This window comes from Saccopteryx bilineata, chromosome 2 (genome assembly GCF_036850765.1).
Source record: "Saccopteryx bilineata isolate mSacBil1 chromosome 2, mSacBil1_pri_phased_curated, whole genome shotgun sequence".
Taxonomy (NCBI): Eukaryota; Metazoa; Chordata; class Mammalia; order Chiroptera; family Emballonuridae; genus Saccopteryx; species Saccopteryx bilineata.
In genome coordinates this window covers 5,989,334-6,009,731 of record NC_089491.1, presented here as the reverse complement: position 1 = coordinate 6,009,731, position 20,398 = coordinate 5,989,334, and the positions used below count along the sequence as shown (strand labels likewise).

Below are 20,398 nucleotides of genomic sequence, written 5' to 3'. Positions count from 1 at the left end.
GGGAGAAGAATGATGTTAAATTGCCACAGGATGTGCGCTCTGCTAGTGTCACCTGTGATTCTACCACAGGAAACCAATGTTCTGGCCACCGGTGGTCCCCACTACAATGTGAGCAAGGATGGCACCTTGGTCATCACCAAGCCGTCCACCCGAGATGCAGGGGCTTATGTTTGCACGGCCACCAACACCGTGGGCTTCTCCAGCCAGGAGATGCGGCTTTCCGTCAACAGTGAGTGACGGCTGCCTCTGTCCTGGGGGTAGGGCTTGGCAGGCGTGGAGGTAGGGGCCTGGACACTCTGACCTTACCTGCACCTCCTCTGTACCCTGGCCAACCAACCCTGCCTCAAATTCTCCCCATATGAAAGACACGTAGGCCAAAGCTGTCTTCTCTCGGAACTCTGTTCCTAGCAGTGTGGACGTGCTCTAGGAGCAGTTCCAACTCAAATATAAGTTAAATGATATGGTATTTGTCTTTCTCCATCTCAGCCCTTTATAACTGGTGTGGGGAAGCTGTCTCACTAACAAGCCTTGGAAAGACACATGGACCCCCACACTGGACCCCCACACTGGACCCCCACACATGGACCCCCGCACTGGACCCCCACACTGGACCCCCGCACTGGACCCCCGCACTGGACCCCCACCGCCCCACCCTTGTTACCCTCTTGCCAGCATCTCTCCCTGATTCTTTGTGCCCCAGACCCTCTGACTTCCTTTCAATTTCTTGATTGGTCCATCCTGTCTCAGGGCCTTTGCACATACAGTTAGTTATTGCTGCTTAGATTGCCCTTCCCCCACCTCTTGGCCCAGCCAATTTCTCCCATCCATCAGATCTCAGTTCTCCTTGATCCCTTGGGCTGGGTCAAGTCGCCGTGCTGAGGAGGGTAGAATATTCCCTGCATAATGCCTAATCACAACTCTGATTGAATAATTCTGTATGAGCTGTTTGGCAGCAGTGTTCCCTGTGAGACCCCATGCTATGAGGACAGGGACAGCCAGTCAGCACAGTTCACTTGCCTCCAGTACTGGGCACTCAGTAGCTGTCCAGGCAAGTGAGCAGACAGACGCACAGCCCATCTTCAATCCTATGCGCTTAGAGCCAATATTTTCACGTTGCAAAAAAATGTTTTTGCAAGCTGGGGGTTTCTCTCTGACTCATGATGTGCCGGGAAACACTTGAGGGCTACATGGGTCTTCATAGCCCCAGCTGGACGGCTTGTTGAGTTCTGGGTGCTCGTCGTTATTCGGTGTCTGAGCCCCTGGCTGGAATGGAGGGTGGCACAAAGAGGGAGGGGCTTGGGGTCACCACCGCCATCAGGAGCTTCTGGCTTTAATATGAGAGTGAGATGATGCACATAGATTAGTATATACCCTGGTGGGGTTGGAGAAGGCCAGAGTGAGACTGGGTGTCACCTGGTGTCTGATGTCCTGGGAAGACATGAGATGCTCATGGGGGACAAGGTGGAGAGAGAAGAAGAGGACAGCACCTGCCCAGTGTCCCAAGGGAAGGAACAGGAAATGAAGAGAAGCTAGAAGCTTGCAGATGTTGGGGCAGGAGCCACCGTGGCGGTGGCCTCACAGCAGAATGAGCTTCCGGGGTGGTGGTGGAGAGATGGGGGGGCGCACTGGGAAGCCGTCAGATCTGAGCACCCCCCATACCTGCACGCTCCCCTTATGACAGAGCCACACCCGTCTTCACCTCCCAGGCGACAGTCTGCCGTGGCTTCCCCAGGGGAGCCATCCCCCAATTCCCTGACGTGCTCAGTTTCTGCCTGTTTCCACCAACAGCCAAGCCCAGGATCCATGAGAACGGCTCACATGTTACAGACGAGCCTCTGAGAGTCACAGCCAAGGCTGGTGACGAGGTGACCCTGCACTGCGAGGCCCAAGGCTCCCCACCCCCATTGGTCACCTGGACCAAGGACTCTCACCCTGTGCCAACCATCACTGACAGGTAACTCCAATCACCTGGCCCCGGTGTGGGGGAGGGGAAGAGTTTGGGGTTTAGGGGGGGAAAACTGGCCTCAAGGTGGCCAATGGCCCAGGGGGTGTGAGGACCCTGTGGATGCTCCCCGGTGGACGTGCATTCACTTCTGCACAAAGTGCTTTTGTCCCTGGGTCCCCTGAAGCCTCTCCATGCACCACTAGAGGGTCTGTGGACGCTCAGGAAGAGACCCCTTGGAAATAAGCTGCTGGGAGCTGTGTGCAGACTCCCCCGGTGATCCGCACAGCAGCCCTTGTTACCTGAGCTGCCCCGAGGCTCAGAGAAGTGAGGTGAGCTGCCTGTGACCACCCAGGTGGAACAGAGCAATGCCATGGTTGGGACGGCGTCCTGACCGTGACCTCGGCTGCATCCTTCCCTGCTCCGCAGACCACGTGTCTGGTCCCCCGGGCTTCCTGACTCTGCTTTTCCATAACTGTTAGGTATCCTGGGAGCAGGAGGAGGTTGGCCTGGGTGTTGTTCAAAGCCAGGCTGTATGCCCCCCCCCCCCCGCCCAGGGCAGGGGTGTGGGGAATGGTGATTCCAGACAGGAGAGCCTCGGAGTTCCTGGGGTCCTTGACCCTTGGGGGTGGGGGACACGGCTGCAGCTCTGGCCAGTGACATCAGTCCTGGCAAGGCCTTTGAGAAGTTCCAGACAGAGAAGGTCTGAGCAGCCCCCACCCCTCCGACACCCACACGTGGGTCTCTGTATCTCAGAACATCTGTTTGGTCAGCTCTTCCAAACCATGAAGTCCTGTACGTCTGGCTGCAGCCAGGGTCCTGTGCTGGGCTGGGCTGCAGCACTCCCTGCGTGCCCTGCTGTCTGTGTAGCTCCATGTCCCGTGTGGGGGCGGGCGGCGGGCCGCGGGGAGGGGGGGGGCTGCGTCTCCCGCCAGAACGCCCGGTGCTCGCCCCCTGGCTGGGCCGTGGCCAGTGGCCAGGTGCATTTATTTATGACTTGCTGCTCAAGCGGGGGAACCGCGGTTCCCATTTGTCCACCCCCTCGGGTCACCCCTCTTGTTATGATGCACGGAGCGGTCAGTGGGGAGCCATCAGCTTGTGAGCGCCGCTGTTGCAATCCTAGAGTTGTGTTCTGTCCCATCGCCCTGGCCCTCCCCACTTCCTCCTGGCTTCCAGCTTGCTCTCGAGATTTATGGGATCCTGGGAGTTTATCTAGATGAGGAGGGAAATAGGCCTGGGGTGGGGCCGGGGTGCCGAGCTCAGACCCTGGAGCCCGTCGGACCGGAACGCGAGCCCTGGCTGGTTCCGTCTCAGCCGTGGGGCCTCGGGTGGCTGCCGGCTCCCTTGGGCCCGTTTCTCCACCTGTAAAGTAGACGCTGTGGAAGTGGTCCTCGTGCGCCATGGTGATGGATGGACCGTGCTTACCGCGCCATCCCTGAGTGCCTGAAAATCGCTCCCCCCTGACAACAGTTTCCTGCTGCTGTTCACAAATTAAGGCATCATTTCCAGCTTTTAAAAACGGTCACATCTGTTATCCTATTTCATCCTCATCCATGGTTATTTTGGGTTTTTTTTTTTAACATAAAAGCTTTATTGAGATGTAATTCACATGCTGTACAATTTGAAGTTTTTAGTATATACAGAGTTGGGCAATCGTGACCGCAATCAATCTTAGAACCTTTCCAGCATTCCCCACCCCCCTTGCCCCGCCTGCCACAAACCCCCATGCTCAGCGGCACCCACTTCCCTTCCTGCCCCCCCCTCCAGCCCCTGGGGACCACCAGTCTGCTTCCTGTCTTTGGACTCGTCTGTTCTGGACATTTCATATGGATGGAGTCGTGCTGTCTGTGGCCTTTTGCGTCTGGCCCCTTTCTCTGAGCGTCACGTGTTTTAGGTTCACCCATGTTGTGGCGTGTGTCAGAATACTGTTCCTTTCTGTGGCTGGGTGATATGCTGCAGAGTGGAAAGTCCGCCTTGTTTGAGCCGCTCACCAGTTGCCAGGCATGTGGGTTTCTGCTTGTTGGTGACTGTGGGTGACCTCCCCGACTTTGGTTGGGTTTGAACTGTGTAAACCTCATGCGCGGGCTCTGGATCCCCCGGTGCCCGGGCCTCTTGCATACGAAACAGCCAGTGCCCAGACAGCTTCCCCACGCCGGGCCCAGCTCGGTTCTCATCAACACGTGGCTCCCATAGTCTCGGGTGTTCACCCAGAAGATGGAGATTTGAAAACCCATGGAAAACCCACACCAAGGGCTGGTGGTGCCGAGGTGGGGGTCGGGGGGTAAACTTTGCTGTCTGCCGGCCCTTCCTCATCCTTCTCCTCCTCCTCCTTCTCCAAGGGAGTCCCAAGGCACAGCTTCAAAGCTGCCATTCGGGAAGCTTGAGACATACCTGTGCTGAGTGGCGGGCATTCGCCTGCCTCCAGGGTCCCGCTTGCACCCTCTGGGTGGGAGGTGCCTGCTGCCCCCCCTTCTCCTCGCGCTGGAACTTGTGTTCCTCCCACCTGGCTGGCTGTGCCCTCCACTGGGGCGGCCTCTTCCTGCTGTCCCCGGTAACTGTGGTGTGGTCAGGCTGAGAACCGATGTGGCTGAGGCCCTGAGCAGTTCTCCATCTCCATTTGGGCGGGGCTGCCCTTTCTGCCAGCGGCCTTGACAGGGTTGGGCTGAGGAGGAAACAGAAGCCCACGGGGAGCAGGCGAACTGGGGTCCCAACGCCCAGCCCTGGGCCTGGGCCTGGGCCTGTCCTGCACTGACACATGTGCAGACATGCAAACACATGCACGGAGATGCATGCAGGCACACACAGAGACATGCACATGCATGCACACAGATACACACAAACATACACACACAGATGTGCACACACATGCACACAGATACACATAGACATACAGACACACAGATGTGCACGTACATGCATACAGATACACAAATACACACACACTGATACACAGGTGCACATACATACACACAGATACACAGACATACAGACACACAGATGTGCACATACATGGACACAGATACACATAGGCATACAGACACACAGATGAGCACATACATGCACACAGATACACAAATACACATACACACTGGTACACAGATGTGCACATACATGCACACACACAACAGACACATCAGATATATCAGCATAGAATAACCAGCATTTGTTCAGCTGCTCTATCCCAAATGCCTAATCCATTGCCTGATGCACAATAGGCACTCAAAATATATTTTCTAACTGAATAAATGAAAGAGACATATGCTAGTTTAACAAAAACTAACGCTTGTCTCCAATATTTCAAATGATAATAATAATTCCAACAAATGTCTTAGTTTGCTATGAAATCTCATCAAAAAACAATTCATCTTAGGACCAAGCATTTGCAAAACTGTTGACTATGTTACACACATCAGGCTTCTGGCCAATGTCTGGCAGGCCCCTGCTCTCTCTGGAGGTTCTAGAGAAACTTCCGAGCTCTCAGGCACCCTCTCAGAAAGTCCCAGCAGAAAAACACGCCACGGGCGTTGGAGGGGCCCTGACACCCTAAGCCAGCGGCCTGTGTCCGCAGCCCCGCCTGCTGTGCTCACGCAGCCCCGCCCGCTGTGCCCACGCAGAGGCGTCTGCAGAGCTCAGCCCGGTGCGCCTTCTGCTCTGCTCTCATCATCGACGTTTTCACTCACACATTTTCTTGATTCATCTGGCCCATGTCACTTGCTTTTTATTTAAAGGACAAAACAACATTCCAGGCCGTTTGCCTCTCGTTGTTGCTAAGCTGTTTCTCTGTTTGGGGCATGAGCTCGTTGCCAGTTTTTGGTGGTAATAAATGGACCGCTGGAGCATCTCTGCGTAAATGCTTCTCTGTATCTTCTGCTCATTTCCTTGGGGGATAATCCCGAAAGCAAACGGCTGAGTCCAAGGACGGGAATGGTCATTGCGTACTCCTGACCCTGTGGGACAGCTGTCTGGGAAGAGCCCGTGTGAGCTGTGAATTTGCAAGGGAAGGTGGCAGGATTTCTTGAGCAACCCACGTGCCCAGGACTGTGCCAAAGCCACATCGGAGAGAGCACACGAGCTCCGCTGTGTGAGATCAGGGTCACAGACCTGGGGTCCCCTCCCAGCCTTGCCCGGCTCACTGAGTGATCTTGAACAAGGCTCTTCCCATGTCTGAGCCTCAGTCTTCCCGTCTGAGAAATGAAAGGGTTGGACAGGAGATGGTGGCCGGAGAGCACCATGCGGCTGCGTCCTGTGATCCCACCCAGGAATGCTGGGGCGAGGCGGTGTTTCTAGGCAACAGTGTTTGTTTGTGGCTCTGATGTGTAGCTGGGACAGCTGCTAGCACTCCTGGCCCGGCTCAGGCTCCCCGAGGCAGCCGGCCAGGGTCCCACGCTGGGCCAGATCCAGTCACATCAGGGGAGAGGAGCGAGGGGAGCTGGCGAGGAGGGGGGGGGGTCATCGGCACCCCGAGCCCCTTTCTGGCCCAGTTACCCTGTGGTGCAGGGGCGGGGGCTGCCGTATTGTTGGCCCAGGAGAAAGGCCGCTCCCTCACCAGCATGGCGTGGACTTCCTGGGGGCTCTCGTGGGGCCTTCACCGTGGTGGGTCCTCACGGCGCATGCTGCTTCCTGGCTGGTGGCTCTGAGGTCTTGGTCTTATCAGCCCATGGCCAGAGCTCTCTGTCTGGAAAACGTCATCGTGAATTAAACTTCTCAGCAGGCCGGTTAGGTGGCCGTGGTGGTGGGCAGGGTGGTAGCGGAGTGCAGGAGGAGTCCCAGGTCTGCACAAACCCTCCACAACCCGGGGCGATAGCAGTCAGACCCGCCAGCCGGGCAGGTCTGGCTGTAGGGAGTTTCAAGTAAGAATGTCCACGGAGGCTGCTCAGCTGTGTGGCAGCACACGGGACACACTCCATAGGTGGCGGCCACCCCTGGTCACCTGGCTTGCTGCACGTACATTTCGCGGGCTCACGGGGATGGCATCTTCTCCTTCCCATATATTGCCACTTGGTGGGTAATGGGCCCCTCTGCCTAAAGTCTTCAACTTGATTTTTCCATATGGGGCTTTCTTGCGGTGTAGGGCGGAGGGCAGCCAGGAGATGAGGGTCAGAATGGCCACTGATGGGTGGAGGTCCTAGCTGGTGGTGCAGGTGGGTTGGCCCTTGCCCTGCTCAGGGTCGGACCCCGCCCTGGTCCCAGAAGACACTGGCACAGAGAGGGTATCTGTGGATGAAGGTCAGCCCTCTGGTGGGCTGGGTAACCGTGGGGAGGGCTGTGCATCCACACCCACTGATCCTTTTTCTGAAGGATGTGTGTCCTCAGGGTGAGGTTGCAGATGGGTCCCTTAGAAACGGGACAGTGGTACTAACAACATGGGACACAGCAAGGGGGACTGGGCACCGACAAGCCACCAGACTCTGAGCAATCTGAGGACAGAAGCATCTCCCCAGCCCCTGCAGCTGCTGGCTCTTCTTGACCTCCTCTTCATTGAATGAATGAATGAATGAATGGGCAGCTGGCCGAACTGGGCTTCACACGGCTCAGAGCCAGCGAAGTGTAACTGCCTGGCCTGACCAGGGGAGGCTTCATGGAAGAGCCAGAGCCAAGGCTGCCTTGAAGGGGTCTGGAGGGCAGGAGAGTATCTTTGAGATGGGGCAGGGGCAGGAAATAGTGTGAGTGAAGGTGTGTGTGCGTGGAGCACTGAGGTTTGCCACCAAGTATTTATTGATCACCTACTGTGGGTCAGGACCTGTGCTAAGGGCTGGGACACAGCAGGAACATGGGCACACCTGGCCTCTCCCCTCATGGAGCCATCTGACAGTGACAGGTGATCAGAGGTGTGCTAAGTGCCACAATGGCTCCAGGGTTGTGTAACCAGGAGCAGGGCATTGCCTGGGCAGCGGGGGTGGCTCACCTGAGCCACAAGGGACGAACAGAGGCTGGAAATATGACTCAAGCAGGATTGCAGCGAGGTGTATGCTGAGGAGGAGGTGGGCGGTGTGGCCCGGGTATTTGCATGACTCTGAGCACTTTCTCTCAGGTGCCCTTGGTCTCTCTGGGCAGAAAGGGCACCCTTGGAGCTCACAGAACCAGAGGGACCCAGCGGAGTATGTGGGTCCCTTTCAGATCCAGCTCCCCCCCCCCTGCAACTGGGCTGGATGAATCTTAAAGCTGACAGCCAGTGAAGGCTCAAGCCCGATGGATGTCATAAACAGGAAATTCCCCCAGAGTCTGTGCGCCACCCGGAGCCATCTGGCCACTCACGCCACCACGATGGAACAGCTGCTGCTGCTTATGCCACATGCTCACAGTGGCAGTGTGCTCCCCACTTCTTTCCACCTCTCCCTGGCCCCTGACCCCGCCCCTGGGCTGTGGCCCCCAAACTTGCCAGAGTTCCCGGGAAAGCAGAGGGAGAGCTGGGTCGTGAGCCAGTTGGTGAGGACCGCGACCAGGGCGAGTGCAGGCGGCTGTGGGAGTCCATGTATGGAGTTCTGGCAGCGAGAGAGAAGAAGAAACGAGGGAACGGAAGGAGGGAAGGAAAGGAAGGAGGAAGGAGGGCAAGAACACATATAAATGTTTAAATGTCCACTGAAAGGGGAGTGAATAAATCGTGGTGTGATCACAGGAGGGAATACTATGTAACAGTGAAAACGGAATGAGTCGGACCTGCACACATGCACATGATGCCATTCATGTGTTTTAGTTTTTATTTTCATTTATTGATTGAATTTAGAAAGAGAGGGAGTGGGGGAGAGAGAGAGAGAAAGAGAGAGAGAGAGAGAGAGACACACTGACTTGTTCCCCTTATTTATGCATCACTGGCTGATTCTTGTATGTGCCCTGACTGGGGGTCGTACCTGCAACCTTGTCATATTGGAATAACGCTCTAACCAAATGAGCTACCAGGGCGGGGTCTCCTTTTATCTGTTTTAAGCAATACCAAACCGCCTGCCCTGTGGTGGTGCAGTGATTAAAGCCTTGACTTGATGGGAACAATGAGGTTGCAGGTTTGAAACCCTGGGCTTGCCTGCTCAAGGCACATATGAGAAGCAACTACTCTGAGTTGATGCTTCCCGCTCCTTCCCCACCCCCTTTCTCTCTCTTTCCTCTAAATCAATTAAAAAAAAAAAAAAACCACTTTAAAATAAATAACAAAACTGCCCTGCATAGTGTTTATGGGTGCGCTGTTGTCGCCATGGTAACAGCTGACCTTCGTGGAGCACTGCTCTGTTCCAGGCCCCGGGCTGTGAGCGAGTCAGGTCGCTCAGGCCACTCGACAGCCCTGTAAGGGTTATAAGCGCTGTTGTCTCTGTTTACCAAAATGAGGCAGCTGAGGCACAGAAAGGTTAAGTGACTTGCCCAGCCCCACACAGCAAGCACACGGCAGAACAGGGCGGGAGCCGGGTGGTCCGGTCCAGCGCTGTGGCTCTAGAGACCACAGCCCAGTGTGTCAGGTGCAACTGCCCTCAGAGAACTTGCCCCAAGAGCCTGCTGGGTGCTCCAGAGGAGGGGTGGCTGGACGGGGTTATCACCCCGCTTTGCAGATGGGGTGCAGGGCTGTGCAGACAGTGAGCTGCCAGCAGCAGGGACCTGTCGGGTAAGCGTGTGCCCAGCACTCTGCTGCAGCTGCCTGGGCAGTGGGGGTTCCTGTCACCCTCGTTCGGCAGGGGAGGAAGCCGAGACTCGGCAGCAATGGGAGTGGGGGGGGGGGCCAGGCCTGCAGCCTGGCGAACACAGTGGGGGGGGAGGGTGGACCTTGCAGTCCCCACCCCTTCTCTGGCCACCACTCTTGGGGCCAGCTGGGGTTGGTGGCCGCGGATGCCCTCTGAGTTTGTGAGGGCAGGGGCTGCAAGGAGGCAGCCCTGTGGGTGGTGACATCATGTCCGCAGGGGCCCCCTGCGGCCTAGCCCAGCTGCACCAGCTGGAGCCCTGTGAGGGGGGCTAGGTGACAGCGGCAAGCCGGGCTGGGTGGGGAGGACAGTGACGGGCCCTGTGCAGCTTCCTCCCCAGCGCCCAGCGCCCAGCGCCCAGCGCCCTGCTGGACAACAGAGCACCACGGGGCCCTGGATGTGGAGTCCGGCTGGCCTGGCACAGAGACGCAGAGGCCTCTGGGCTGGCAGGTTCTCCCCCAGCGCCATGGGAGGGGCTTCCAAATGGCACCTCACCCTGCACCCCCTGACCTCCACTCGGGGAGGGGCTGGGGAATGGCTGTGTGCCTGCGTTGGTGGGGGGGGTCAGCGGTGTCCAGCAGGGACCAGGTGCTGAGCCCACGTGGGCTCTGTTCACCAGCCCCTGCCCCTCTTTGTATGCCCACTTTACAGATGAGGAAACAGAGGCCCCAAGAGGTGAAGGGCCTTTCTTCAGCTAGGAAAGGTTTTAGAATTTGGACTTGAACCCAAGCTGGCAGACCAGTGCTCTCTGTTTCGCCAGTTGGGGTGGGAGCTGGCCCTGGCCTGGCAGTTCAGGGAAATGGAGGCGGGGGGGGGGGCGGGGGAGTGAAAGGTGGGCAGTGGGCACTGCTTTAGTCCTGGCAGGCTGCCTGGGGGCGGGGGCGGGTTTGAGTTGGATCTTGAGGCCTTGGGTCGGTTGGGGTCTCACCGGTGCCCCTCACCCCTATAGGAATCACCTTCTCCCATCGGGCTCCCTGCGTCTGGCCCAGGCCCAGGTCGGTGACAGCGGTCTCTATGAATGCAGAGCCAGTAACCCTGCCGGGTCTGCTTCTCGGCGTTACGTCCTTGGGGTGCAAGGTAAGGCGTGCGCCGGCGGCTTCTGTCCCACCCCAGCTCCGTTACCCCTTCAAGGTCCTCCACCGCGCCCCCGTCACCCCTACTTCCTGTCTGTCTCAAGCTGTGTCTCCTCCCCCACTGTCTCCCCTTCTCCTCCCCCCTTTGGCTGCGCCGAGGGCCAGGCCCAGCGGGGGCCTAGGGCAGTGGGGACTCGGGCTTTGGGAGAGGGACCCACCAAGAGGTTCTGGTTTCCAGCCCCTGTGGGGACCCAGGTCCCCTTCACAGATGCCAGTGGGTGGAGTCATTTCACCAAAGAGGCAGGGAGCTTGTCACCTCCAAGAGCCCCGAGGAATCACAGGGGGCTCAGCCAACCAAGGCCCCCGGGCCACGTCCGGCCCGCCTCCTGTTCTCACGTGGCCCACAGTGGAGAATGGTGTCCGCGTTTGTAAATGACCGGGGGGACAGGACAGCGCTGTGTGACATGGACATCATGTGAAATTTGAGTTTCGGCGTCTGTACATACACATCCTGTAGGAGCACTGCCAGACATTCATCTGGTCTACAAAGCCTAAAATATCTACTCTCTGGCCCCTAACAGAAAAGAAACGACCCCTGATCTAAGCCAACTCCCCATTTCCCAGGTGGGCAGGCTGAGGCTCAGAGAGGCAGGGGGCGCACAGGTGGGCTGAGGGTTTGCAGCCCATGAGAGAGACATGACAGCCGAGGGCAGGTGACCAGCGGAGCTACGCTGCATCCTACCCTGTCATCCTCTGGCTGTGGCCTCAGTTTTCCCAATCAGCGCTAATATGTTTCCCAGCTGGTGGTTCTCAAATGGTCTTGGGTGCCCTTGGGGATGAGGGGTGGGGGGATGGGAAGTAGGGAGGGTTGGAGGGGGGAGTGCAGAGGTTGGGAGCAGTTGGGGGAGTCCTCTTTGTGGGTCTGCCCCCCCACCCAGGGCCCCGGCCTTGAACCCCTCCGTGTGGCCCTGTCAGCGCCTCCACAGGTACAGCCGGGCCCGCGGGTCCTCAAGGCCCTGGCCGGTGAAGCTCTGGACCTGAACTGCGTGGCTGAGGGCACCCCAGAGCCCAGGCTGAACTGGTCCAAGGACGGGGTGGCCCTGCGGGGCGGGGGGCCCGAGGGCTCCATCCATTTCGCAGCCATCCAAACCTCTGACGCTGGCACGTACCGCTGTGAGGCCTCCAGCAGCGCCGGGGCGGACGCCTGGGAGCTGGAGCTCAGGGTGCTGGGTGAGTCCCTGAACCCCAGAACGCACACTCTCCCCACCTTCCCAACAGCAGCCCAGGCTTCTGGGATGCTCGTCTGCTGTTCTGGGCTCAGAGCCTGCTTGGCCCCTGCCTTCCTCCCGGCCCCCAGCCCCCAGCCCCCAGCCCCGAGGTGTCAGGAGCCTTTGACAGTCTCGTGGGTACTCTGTCCTCCATGGGATAGTGATTGAAGAGCATGGCAGGGACCTCTGTCCAGCTCCCTCCACTCACCAGCAGGACAACTGTGGGCCAGTCATTTATACTCTCTGACCCTCAGTTTCTAGCACCTGGTGCATAGAAAGATCTGGGCCATGGCGCCGGCATCTTCACGGCTATGAGTTTAAAATAGACTTGGAAAGTGCAGCCGGAGGGGAAGTGCAAGGTGGAGCGGTGCTCGGCCTGGCCGCTGAGAGCCCAAGCCCAGCCTCTCGAGCCCGTGGGTCCTGTGGGGCCCTGGTCGCTGCTCTGTGGGCCACCCTGTGGGGGGGCCAGCCAGCATCACTGGCCCTGACCCACTCGCCCTGAGCCAGGGCTAGCACCCTCTGTGTCCTGCTGGGGCTCTGCAGGGGGCTGGCTGCCCTCCCACTGGCTCTGGGTCCCTGGGGGGAGCACCAGTCTCTGGGCTCAGGGGTGTGATGTGGCCACATCCCCTCCCACTAGAGCCGCCATACTGGGGGGCTGATGAGACCAACGGGCTGCTGGAGAGAGTGGTGGGGGAGAACGCCAGCCTGCCGTGCCCTGCCAGAGGTGAGACTGGGGGGGTAGGATTGGGGGGGGGACACTTCCATCCACAGTCCAGTGCCCTGGGTCACATGCTGTGAGCAGCGCCATGGGTTACAGTGGGCTGTGGTGGCCTCATGTCTAGCCAGGGCCAGGCCAGGCATGTCATCCCATCGACACCCTGTAGGATGAGTATTAATTGGCATTAGATCTTTTTGATTATGGGCAATCTAAGCCCAGAGGGGTTAAGCAGCTTGCCTGAGGTCACACAGCCAGAAGGTGACTCACAAAGTGTGGTGCAGTTTGAGCCCAGCCCCAGGCCCCTCTGTGCCCAGGGATTGTAACAGCTGGGGCCGAGGAAGGCCCAAGGGTCCTTGTGGATTGGGGCTCGGTGGCCCCGCCTCTCCCCATACCCCAGACGTTCCCCTGGAGGATGGATTCACACAGTCCTGGGAAAACCAGCCCATCTGAGGCCCCGTTTTGGGTAGCAGCTCCGTGTGGGACTAAGAAAGCTACTTTGTGGCCAGAACTGCCCCCCGTTGAGCTCTCCGGAGACTGTGTACCTGGGGCCGTCGACACCTTCTTCCCGAGCCTCCGCTTTCTCCTTGCGTTGAGCTCTCGGGAGACTGTGTGCCCTGGGGCCGCCGACACCTTCCTCCTGAACCTCCGTTTTCTAGTCCGTGCACTGGGGTCCTGCCAGTCCCTCCCCTCAGGGCTGCTGCTCTGAGGGCCAGTGAGGCAGCTCCTGAGGTTTAGGTCCCAGCACTGCGTGAGCCTGGCTTGTCACGGAGCCTCCAGGCAGTGTGTGGCGTGAATGAGTGATCTACCCTGCCGTCTGGTCTCAGCTGTGCTTCCTAACGCCGCAGGGCCCAGGGAAGTCCCTAGACCAGGATGGAGGGAAAGGCAGGTAGGGGGCGGGCACCCAGTGGGAGCTGTGGGAGCCTGTGGGGGTCCAGTCTGCAGAGCTGGCCACCTGGAGGGGCCCGACAGCCAGGCCCTTGACCACGGCGCCACCTTGTGTCGGCCTCTGGTAACAGCAAGCAGCCCTTCTGCACTCTGGAGAGGTGGGACCCGCCTGGACCCACCCAGCCCTGCCTCCCATCCTGGGTGCCACAGGGCTGCCCCCATTTTGGGGTCTGTCCTTGGGGCTAATCTTCGGCTTCATCAGCATAACCAAAGCGCCCTCTGATAAACACTGCCATTCCCTGGCCAGCACCCACCGCCCTAGCTACCTTCTTCAAGCAGGCAGCTTCCTGATGGGCACGGGTGGGCGCTGCCAGTCGCCAGCCTTGTGACTGTGGGCGTGGAGGGCTCGGAGGGCTAAAGGAGAAAGCGCTGAGCCTGGTGGTACTGGAACTAAAGAGCCCTGTTACCTGTGGTGGGTGATACCATTCGCCTCCTCCTTGGGGGGTGGGGGGAGAGGCCAGGGGCCTGGCCACAGACTTGCTGGGGAGGCTGGCATGGCTTTTCTCCAGTCTTGACCCCTGTAAAGTGGGAGGGGTGGGGAAGGGATTTCCGGGGACAGCTCTGAGTCCCCTGGAGTCCCCGACAGTGCAGTCCTGTGGTTAGCGCTCTCTTGCAGGTTAGTTTTTTGTTTGTTAGTTGTTTGCATTTTTAAAAAGCTCCAGTTTGGGCACTTCTGCATGTCTCCCCCACCCCGCCTCCACCCTCTAATCTCCGGTGCCCACTGCACCCTCGATCCACCCTCGAGCTGGATTGAAAAAGTAAAATAAGTAGCTTAATTAACAATGGGGAAAAGTTCCAGGGTTCAAAACTCGATGCCCCACAGGCCAGCAGCTCGGACCTTTGGGTCCTCTAGGGGGTGGGGGGATGAGAGCAGGTAGGTGGGGCTGTCAGAGAAGGTGAAGGTGCTAGGAGGGGCACCCGTGGTGTGTCCATGTGTGTTGTGTTGTGTGTTCGTGCATGTGTCTGCACAGCCGGGAAGCAGCCCCTAGCAGTGGGACACTCCAGCAGGAAACCGCAGAGGATGCTGTGAGGAAACAGACCCCTGGGGGGGGGATTAGCTTGCCCAGAGGTACACAGTGGGGGCGGTGGGGGCCCCCCCTTTTATCACAGCCTGCAGGCAGGGTCCCAGCACTTTAAGGAGCAGCAGCCAATGCAGGGTGGAGTGGGGTGGGGACCCTCCTAAAAGAGATGACACGTAGGGTGCCTTGGAGGTGTCCTGTCTGATCCTGCCCCCCAAGCCCACCCTCCAATAGCCCTTCCTTTAAAGGGGGGATAGAGACCAAGGGGGTGTGTCTACAAAGGGTGCCCGTGTGGCCAGGGCGATGGCAGGTGAAGCGTGGGGTGTTGATAATTAGTTTGGGGGGAGCGGCCCCACATCAGCACCTGCTCTGTGCCAGGCACTGCGCTTGCCGCAGGGGGTGCAGCAGGGAACAGAGCACAGACCCCCGCCCTTGTGGGGAAGACAGACAATAGACAAAGACACCAAGCAGGTGCGCTTCTGTCCGTGAGAAAGTCGGAGGTAATGGCAGAAAGGAAGACACAGAGCGGGCAAGGGCCTGGGGCGAGCCGCTGGCGTGCAGTTCCGGGTGGCGGGGCGGGGTGGGGTGGGGCGGGGCGCTCTGAGAAGGAACCGGAGCTCTTGGATCCTGTGCCGTGGCCCCCAGGCCTCTGGGAGACTGTGGACGTGCAGCTGTGGGTGGGGAGGGCCAGTGACATGTCCACGGGGGACAATACAGGTGTGAAGGGATGTTCATGCTGATGACTCCATGCACCTGGCCAGGGACACCTAAGCCACAGGTCACGTGGCGGAAGGGCCCGTCCGCGGAGCTGCTGCGTGACCGGCCGGGCCTGGCGGTGCTGGATGGAGGCTCCCTGTTCCTGGCTTCGGTCTCTCCCACCGACAGCGGAGACTACGAGTGCCAGGCCGCCAACGAGGCGGGCTCTGCATCCAGGAGAGCCAACCTGGTGGTGTATGGTGAGCAGGGGCCCCAGACAAGCTGGTGGTGTATGGTGAGCAGGGGCCCCAGACAAGCTGGTGGTGTATGGTGAGCAGGGGCCCAGACTGGGCGGCTGGTGAGCTCCTCCACCCGGCACAGAGCTCACCAAAGAAGCCGGGATAGGGGGAGGGCTTGAGGCTGGGCGAGCAGCAGGGTGCAGGAGCCCCCTCCCCCAAAGAGACCCTCATAGAGATGGTGTGAGGGGAAGATCCTGGAGCTCCATTAGCAGCTTTAAAACAGGCTAGTGCAGGGGTCTCCAAACTATGGCCCGTGGGCCGCATGCGGCCCCCTGAGACCATTTATCCGGCCTCTGCTGCACTTCTGGAAGGGGCACCTCTTTCATTGGTGGTCAGTGAGAGGAGCATAGTTCCCATTGAAATACTGGTCAGTTTGTTGATTGAAATTTACTTGTTCTTTATTTTAAATATTGTATTTCCATTTTGTTTTTTTTACTTTAAAATAAGATATGTGCAGTGTGCATAGGGATTTGTTCATAGTTTTTTTATAGTCTGGCCCTCCAACGGTCTGAGGGACAGTGAACTGGCCCCCTGTGTAAAAAGTTTGGGGACCCCTGGGCTAGTGGGTGACTTCATTCTAAAATGAGCACGGATGGCCCACCTCTGCTGACACCTGCTAAAAGTGACCCGAGGCCCTTGTCCTTCCCTCAGCTCCCTAGGGCTCCCCTCCCCCCACCCATGGTGCTGTGTGCAGAGGGTGGGAAGCCCTTCCCCTCCACATGGGAAAGAGAGGAAGGGAGAGAGATGAGAAGCAGCAACTCATAGTTGTGGCGCCTTTAGTTGTTCATTGATAGATTTCTCATATGTGCCTTGACTGGGGGCTCCGGCAAAGCCAGTGACCCCTTGCTCAAGCCAGCGTCCATAGTGTCATGTTGATGACCCCATGCTCAAGCTGGTGACCTCAGGGTTTCAATTCTGGGACCTCAGTATCCCAGTTCGATGCTCTATCCACTGCGCCACCACTGGTCAGATGGGGAAGCAGTTTTAGTGTCTCCTAATGGGCCACCTTCCACCTCCCTGTGACCAGCCACCCCAGGGATGGTCACATGTAATGACCTGCCTGGGAAGTTTGTTACAAAGACATACCCAGGCCCCACCTTCTGAGATTCCGACTCAGGGACTCTCGCAGGTGGCCATGACAACAGGTTGAGTGTAGAACTAGATGGATCAGACCTCCAGCATCTTGTGAAGCTGAGTGTCAGAGAGGGGGCGCCCGTGCCTTGGCACAACCAGGGACCCCAGAATCTGGGGCTGCCCGTCCAGGCCAGGAAGAGGGGCCCCGATGGGGTCCAGGCAGCCATGGCTGTCCGGGGAAGGGCAGCTCCTCCACCTCTCCTTGTTCTCAGTGCCCCCAAGCATCCGGGACAGCGGACACAGGGCCAATGTGTCGGGCATGGCTGGGCAGTCCCTGACACTGGATTGTGACGCAAATGGCTTTCCAGCCCCTGAGATCGTGTGGTTCAAAGATGGGCAGCTGGTAGGTGTCCTGTTCTGGACAGGTTCTTCTGTGTGCCATGGTGTGGCAGGGGGATGTGACGAGTGTCCTTAGGGATGCACTGGGACTCAGGGCATGGGAGGACTGAGGTTCCACAATGAAGCCTGGAGGGCTGCATGGTGGAGAGGGCATGACACTACTCTAAGAGTCAGAAGCCCCAGGTTCCTGTCACCAACTAGACTTCTGGGCCTCAGTTTCCTTATTGCTAATGGCAGGGCGTAGCCAGACTCTGCTGATCAGCTCCCTCTGACCTCTTCTGCCCAGATCCCCGATGTGGGCGGCCACCGCCTCCTGAATGGGGCCCGGGCCCTCCACTTTCCCAGGATCCAGGAGAGCGATTCCGGCCTCTACTCCTGCCGGGCGGAGAACCAGGCCGGGACTGCCCAGAAGGACTTGGAACTTCTGGTGCTCAGTGAGTGAAGCCTGATTCCCCACAGCTCGGCTCCCAAGTGTGTCTGGCCCTGCAATCCCTACCCTCTGAGGTGGGCTGCTGAGGGTAGGGGGCAGGGGACACTTTGTGTGCTGAGAGCAGGGGCACAGACCCAGGTCCTCACACAGCTGTCGGGGAGACATCAGACGATCACATAATTACCCAAGTAATGACTGTGGTGTCACGAGCTACAAGAGAAACAGTGCAGGCTGCAGAGGAAGCACAGGGGTGGGGGGTGGGGGGGGACCTGGTCCTGCCGGGGTTTCGGGGAACTTCCCAGGTAGGACCTAGCAAGGAAAAGGTGACCTGTTGGGGGAGGGAGGCTGGGAAGGGCAGGGGGTGGGGCTTGCAGGTGTGAGCAGTTTCACCCAATACCCCTTCTTGTCCTCAGTCCCCCCTTCTGTGCTTGGAGCCCGGGATGCCCAGGAGGTGCTGGGCCAGGCTGGTGCCGAGGTACAGCTTGAGTGCCGGACCTCAGGGGTCCCCACGCCCCAGGTGGAATGGACCAAGGACAGGCAGTGAGTGGCCCACCTGGCGGATGGCGTGAGGGTGGCCAGGCCTGGGTGGATGGAGGCCCTGGGGCGGCTGAACTCTGTGGGGCTTTGTGACCTGCATTGCACGTGTCACCGGAGCCCAGGCAGAGGGCAGCGTGGGCACCTCACCCCCAAGCCTGGGATTGCCCAGTGAGACCCTGCTCTCACCCAGCTGGTTCTCTCATCATCACTCAGACTTCCTTAAAATATATATGTATATATATTCTTTTTTTTCCTGAGGAGAAATTCACGTAACCTGAAACCAACCATTCCAAAGTCGACAGTTCAGTGGCATTTAGCACGTCCACAGTGTCCCACAAGCATCACCTCCGTCTAGTTCCCAAAGGAGACCCCACTCCCACCGGCAGCGCCCCTGCTCCTTTCCCCCTCCCGTGGCAGCCACCAGTCTGCTGTCTGTCTCTGCAGACGCAGCTCTGCTTCCCCTCCGTTTCACGCAGCTACACGGCCTGTGGCCTTTCGGGTCCGGCTGCTGTCACTTAGCAGCTGGGGTTGGGCCATCCGTGTTGTAGCAGGTGTCAGCACTCCGTTTCTCTCAGTGCACCGTGGGATCGGCCACGTTTGGTCTGTTCACCCGTCGGTGGGCACTTGGACTGCGCACCTTACGGCGACGATGCCTCTTTCACCCTTCCCTGTCCTCCGTGCAGCCCGTCCCTGCCAGCGCCCCGTCCTGACTGCCGCTGTTCCAACCATCTTTCCAGGCCTGTCCTTCCCGGGGACCCGCACATCCAGCTCCAGGAGGACGGCCAGGTCCTCAGAATCACCAGCAGTCACCTGGGGGACGAGGGGCGGTACCAGTGCGTGGCCTTCAGCCCCGCTGGCCAGGAGGCGAAGGATTTCCAGCTCAGAATCCACTGTGAGCTCAGCCCCACCCCGGCCCCCACCTCCTGGCCCCCTCCTGGCCCCTCCCCCTCCCGGCCCCCCTCCTGACCCCTCCCCCTCCCAGCCCCTCCCTGCCCCCCCACCTCCTGGCCCCTCCCCCTCCCGGCCCCCTACCAGGGCTGCTCCCTAAGCTCCCTGGGCTGCCCCCTGCATAGAAAAACAACAGGGCAAAAAGTGGGGTGTTGAGGAGCGAGCCCCCATTCCAGCAAAGCTGTGTGGGGGAGGGACAGAGGAAATCGGGACCAGCGTTTCCCAAACCCCATGGTCCTGTCTTAACTTCACAAGTTATACTAATCCTGATACCACTTGGGGTGATTGTTTCTTTACCTTTAAGTCTAGTCACTCTCTTTACACCAAAGCACATTCATTTAAACAGATATTTACTATCTCAGCTGTGAGAAACCAGGTCCACTTGGCCTTCATGTCACGGGCTGTCAATCAAACGCAGTGAAGGAAGGGGCCCCAGAAATGACTCAGGCATCAGCTGCCCACAAGGGGCGCTAGGCTGGGTCTGCTCTCTGGGCTAAAGGGCTGGGTGGAAAATGCTAGAAAGATTGAGTACGAGGTCCTACCAAACAGCCTTGTCCTTTGTCTTAATCAGGCTGGAAGGAGTGGCGGGAGGGCGTGGCCAGTCCACTATGCATGCTGTGCCCACACACCCCGAGGACCACCTTGGTACCACTGGTGGCCGGGAGCCCCCGGTTATGTTTAGCTGCTCATATTGCAGATGGGGAGACCGAGCCCCAGCGAGGGGAAGTGACCTACCCGGGTCATACAGCCGGTTAGAGACAGAGAGTGTCCCCCACCCCATCTTCCATAGCTCCTGTGGTGACCTGGCTTGCTGTCCATGTGAGCCAGCGTATCCCAAGCTGGCTGCCCCTTGTCGGTCCCCAGGCTCTCTGCCTCTCTCCTGCAGCAGAAGCCTGTGATGTGTGCAGCGCTTGTGGCCCGTGGGCATGTGCATGCCCCTGGGGTGGAGGGACACCAGCTGCCTCTGGGAATCCCTGTGACTGTCCTCCCCCCCCACGCCCCATTGTCCTCAGCGCCTCCCACCATCTGGGGCTCCAACGAGACAAGTGAGGTGGCTGTCATGGAGGGCCAGCCCGTGCGGTTCCTGTGTGAGGCCCGAGGCGTGCCTGCTCCTGAGGTCGCCTGGTTCAAGGACGGGGCCCCGCTCCCCCCCAGCCCTGTGGCTGTCTACAGCAGGGGTGGCCGGCAGCTGCAGCTGGGGAGGGCCCAGCGCTTGGATGCCGGCGTCTACACCTGCAAGGCCAGCAACCCCGCGGGGGTCACGGAGAAGGCCACCAGGCTGGAGGTTTATGGTGAGTGACCTGGGGTCAACAGCAGGCAGTGGTCAGCTGGGTGAGCGGGGGTGGGGGGGGACTCTGGGCTGCGATGGCCTCCACCTGCCTCCAGAGG

At 59.0% G+C, this 20,398-nt stretch overlaps 1 protein-coding gene across 2 annotated transcripts in view; it reads left to right on the top strand.

Annotated features, from left to right (window-relative positions):
- HMCN2 (hemicentin 2) overlaps window positions 1–20,398 on the top strand; it is a 142,173-nt gene that overhangs the window by 53,306 nt on the left and 68,469 nt on the right. For both annotated transcript variants that reach the window (XM_066255946.1, XM_066255945.1), the window contains exons 21-31: window positions 70–229; window positions 1,789–1,954; window positions 10,553–10,680; window positions 11,652–11,906; window positions 12,582–12,668; window positions 15,388–15,582; window positions 16,968–17,098; window positions 17,381–17,528; window positions 17,938–18,064; window positions 18,799–18,953; window positions 20,023–20,301. In XM_066255946.1, coding sequence (XP_066112043.1) covers window positions 70–229; window positions 1,789–1,954; window positions 10,553–10,680; window positions 11,652–11,906; window positions 12,582–12,668; window positions 15,388–15,582; window positions 16,968–17,098; window positions 17,381–17,528; window positions 17,938–18,064; window positions 18,799–18,953; window positions 20,023–20,301 — 1,831 coding nt within the window. The remainder of the gene's footprint in view (window positions 1–69; window positions 230–1,788; window positions 1,955–10,552; window positions 10,681–11,651; window positions 11,907–12,581; window positions 12,669–15,387; window positions 15,583–16,967; window positions 17,099–17,380; window positions 17,529–17,937; window positions 18,065–18,798; window positions 18,954–20,022; window positions 20,302–20,398) is intronic.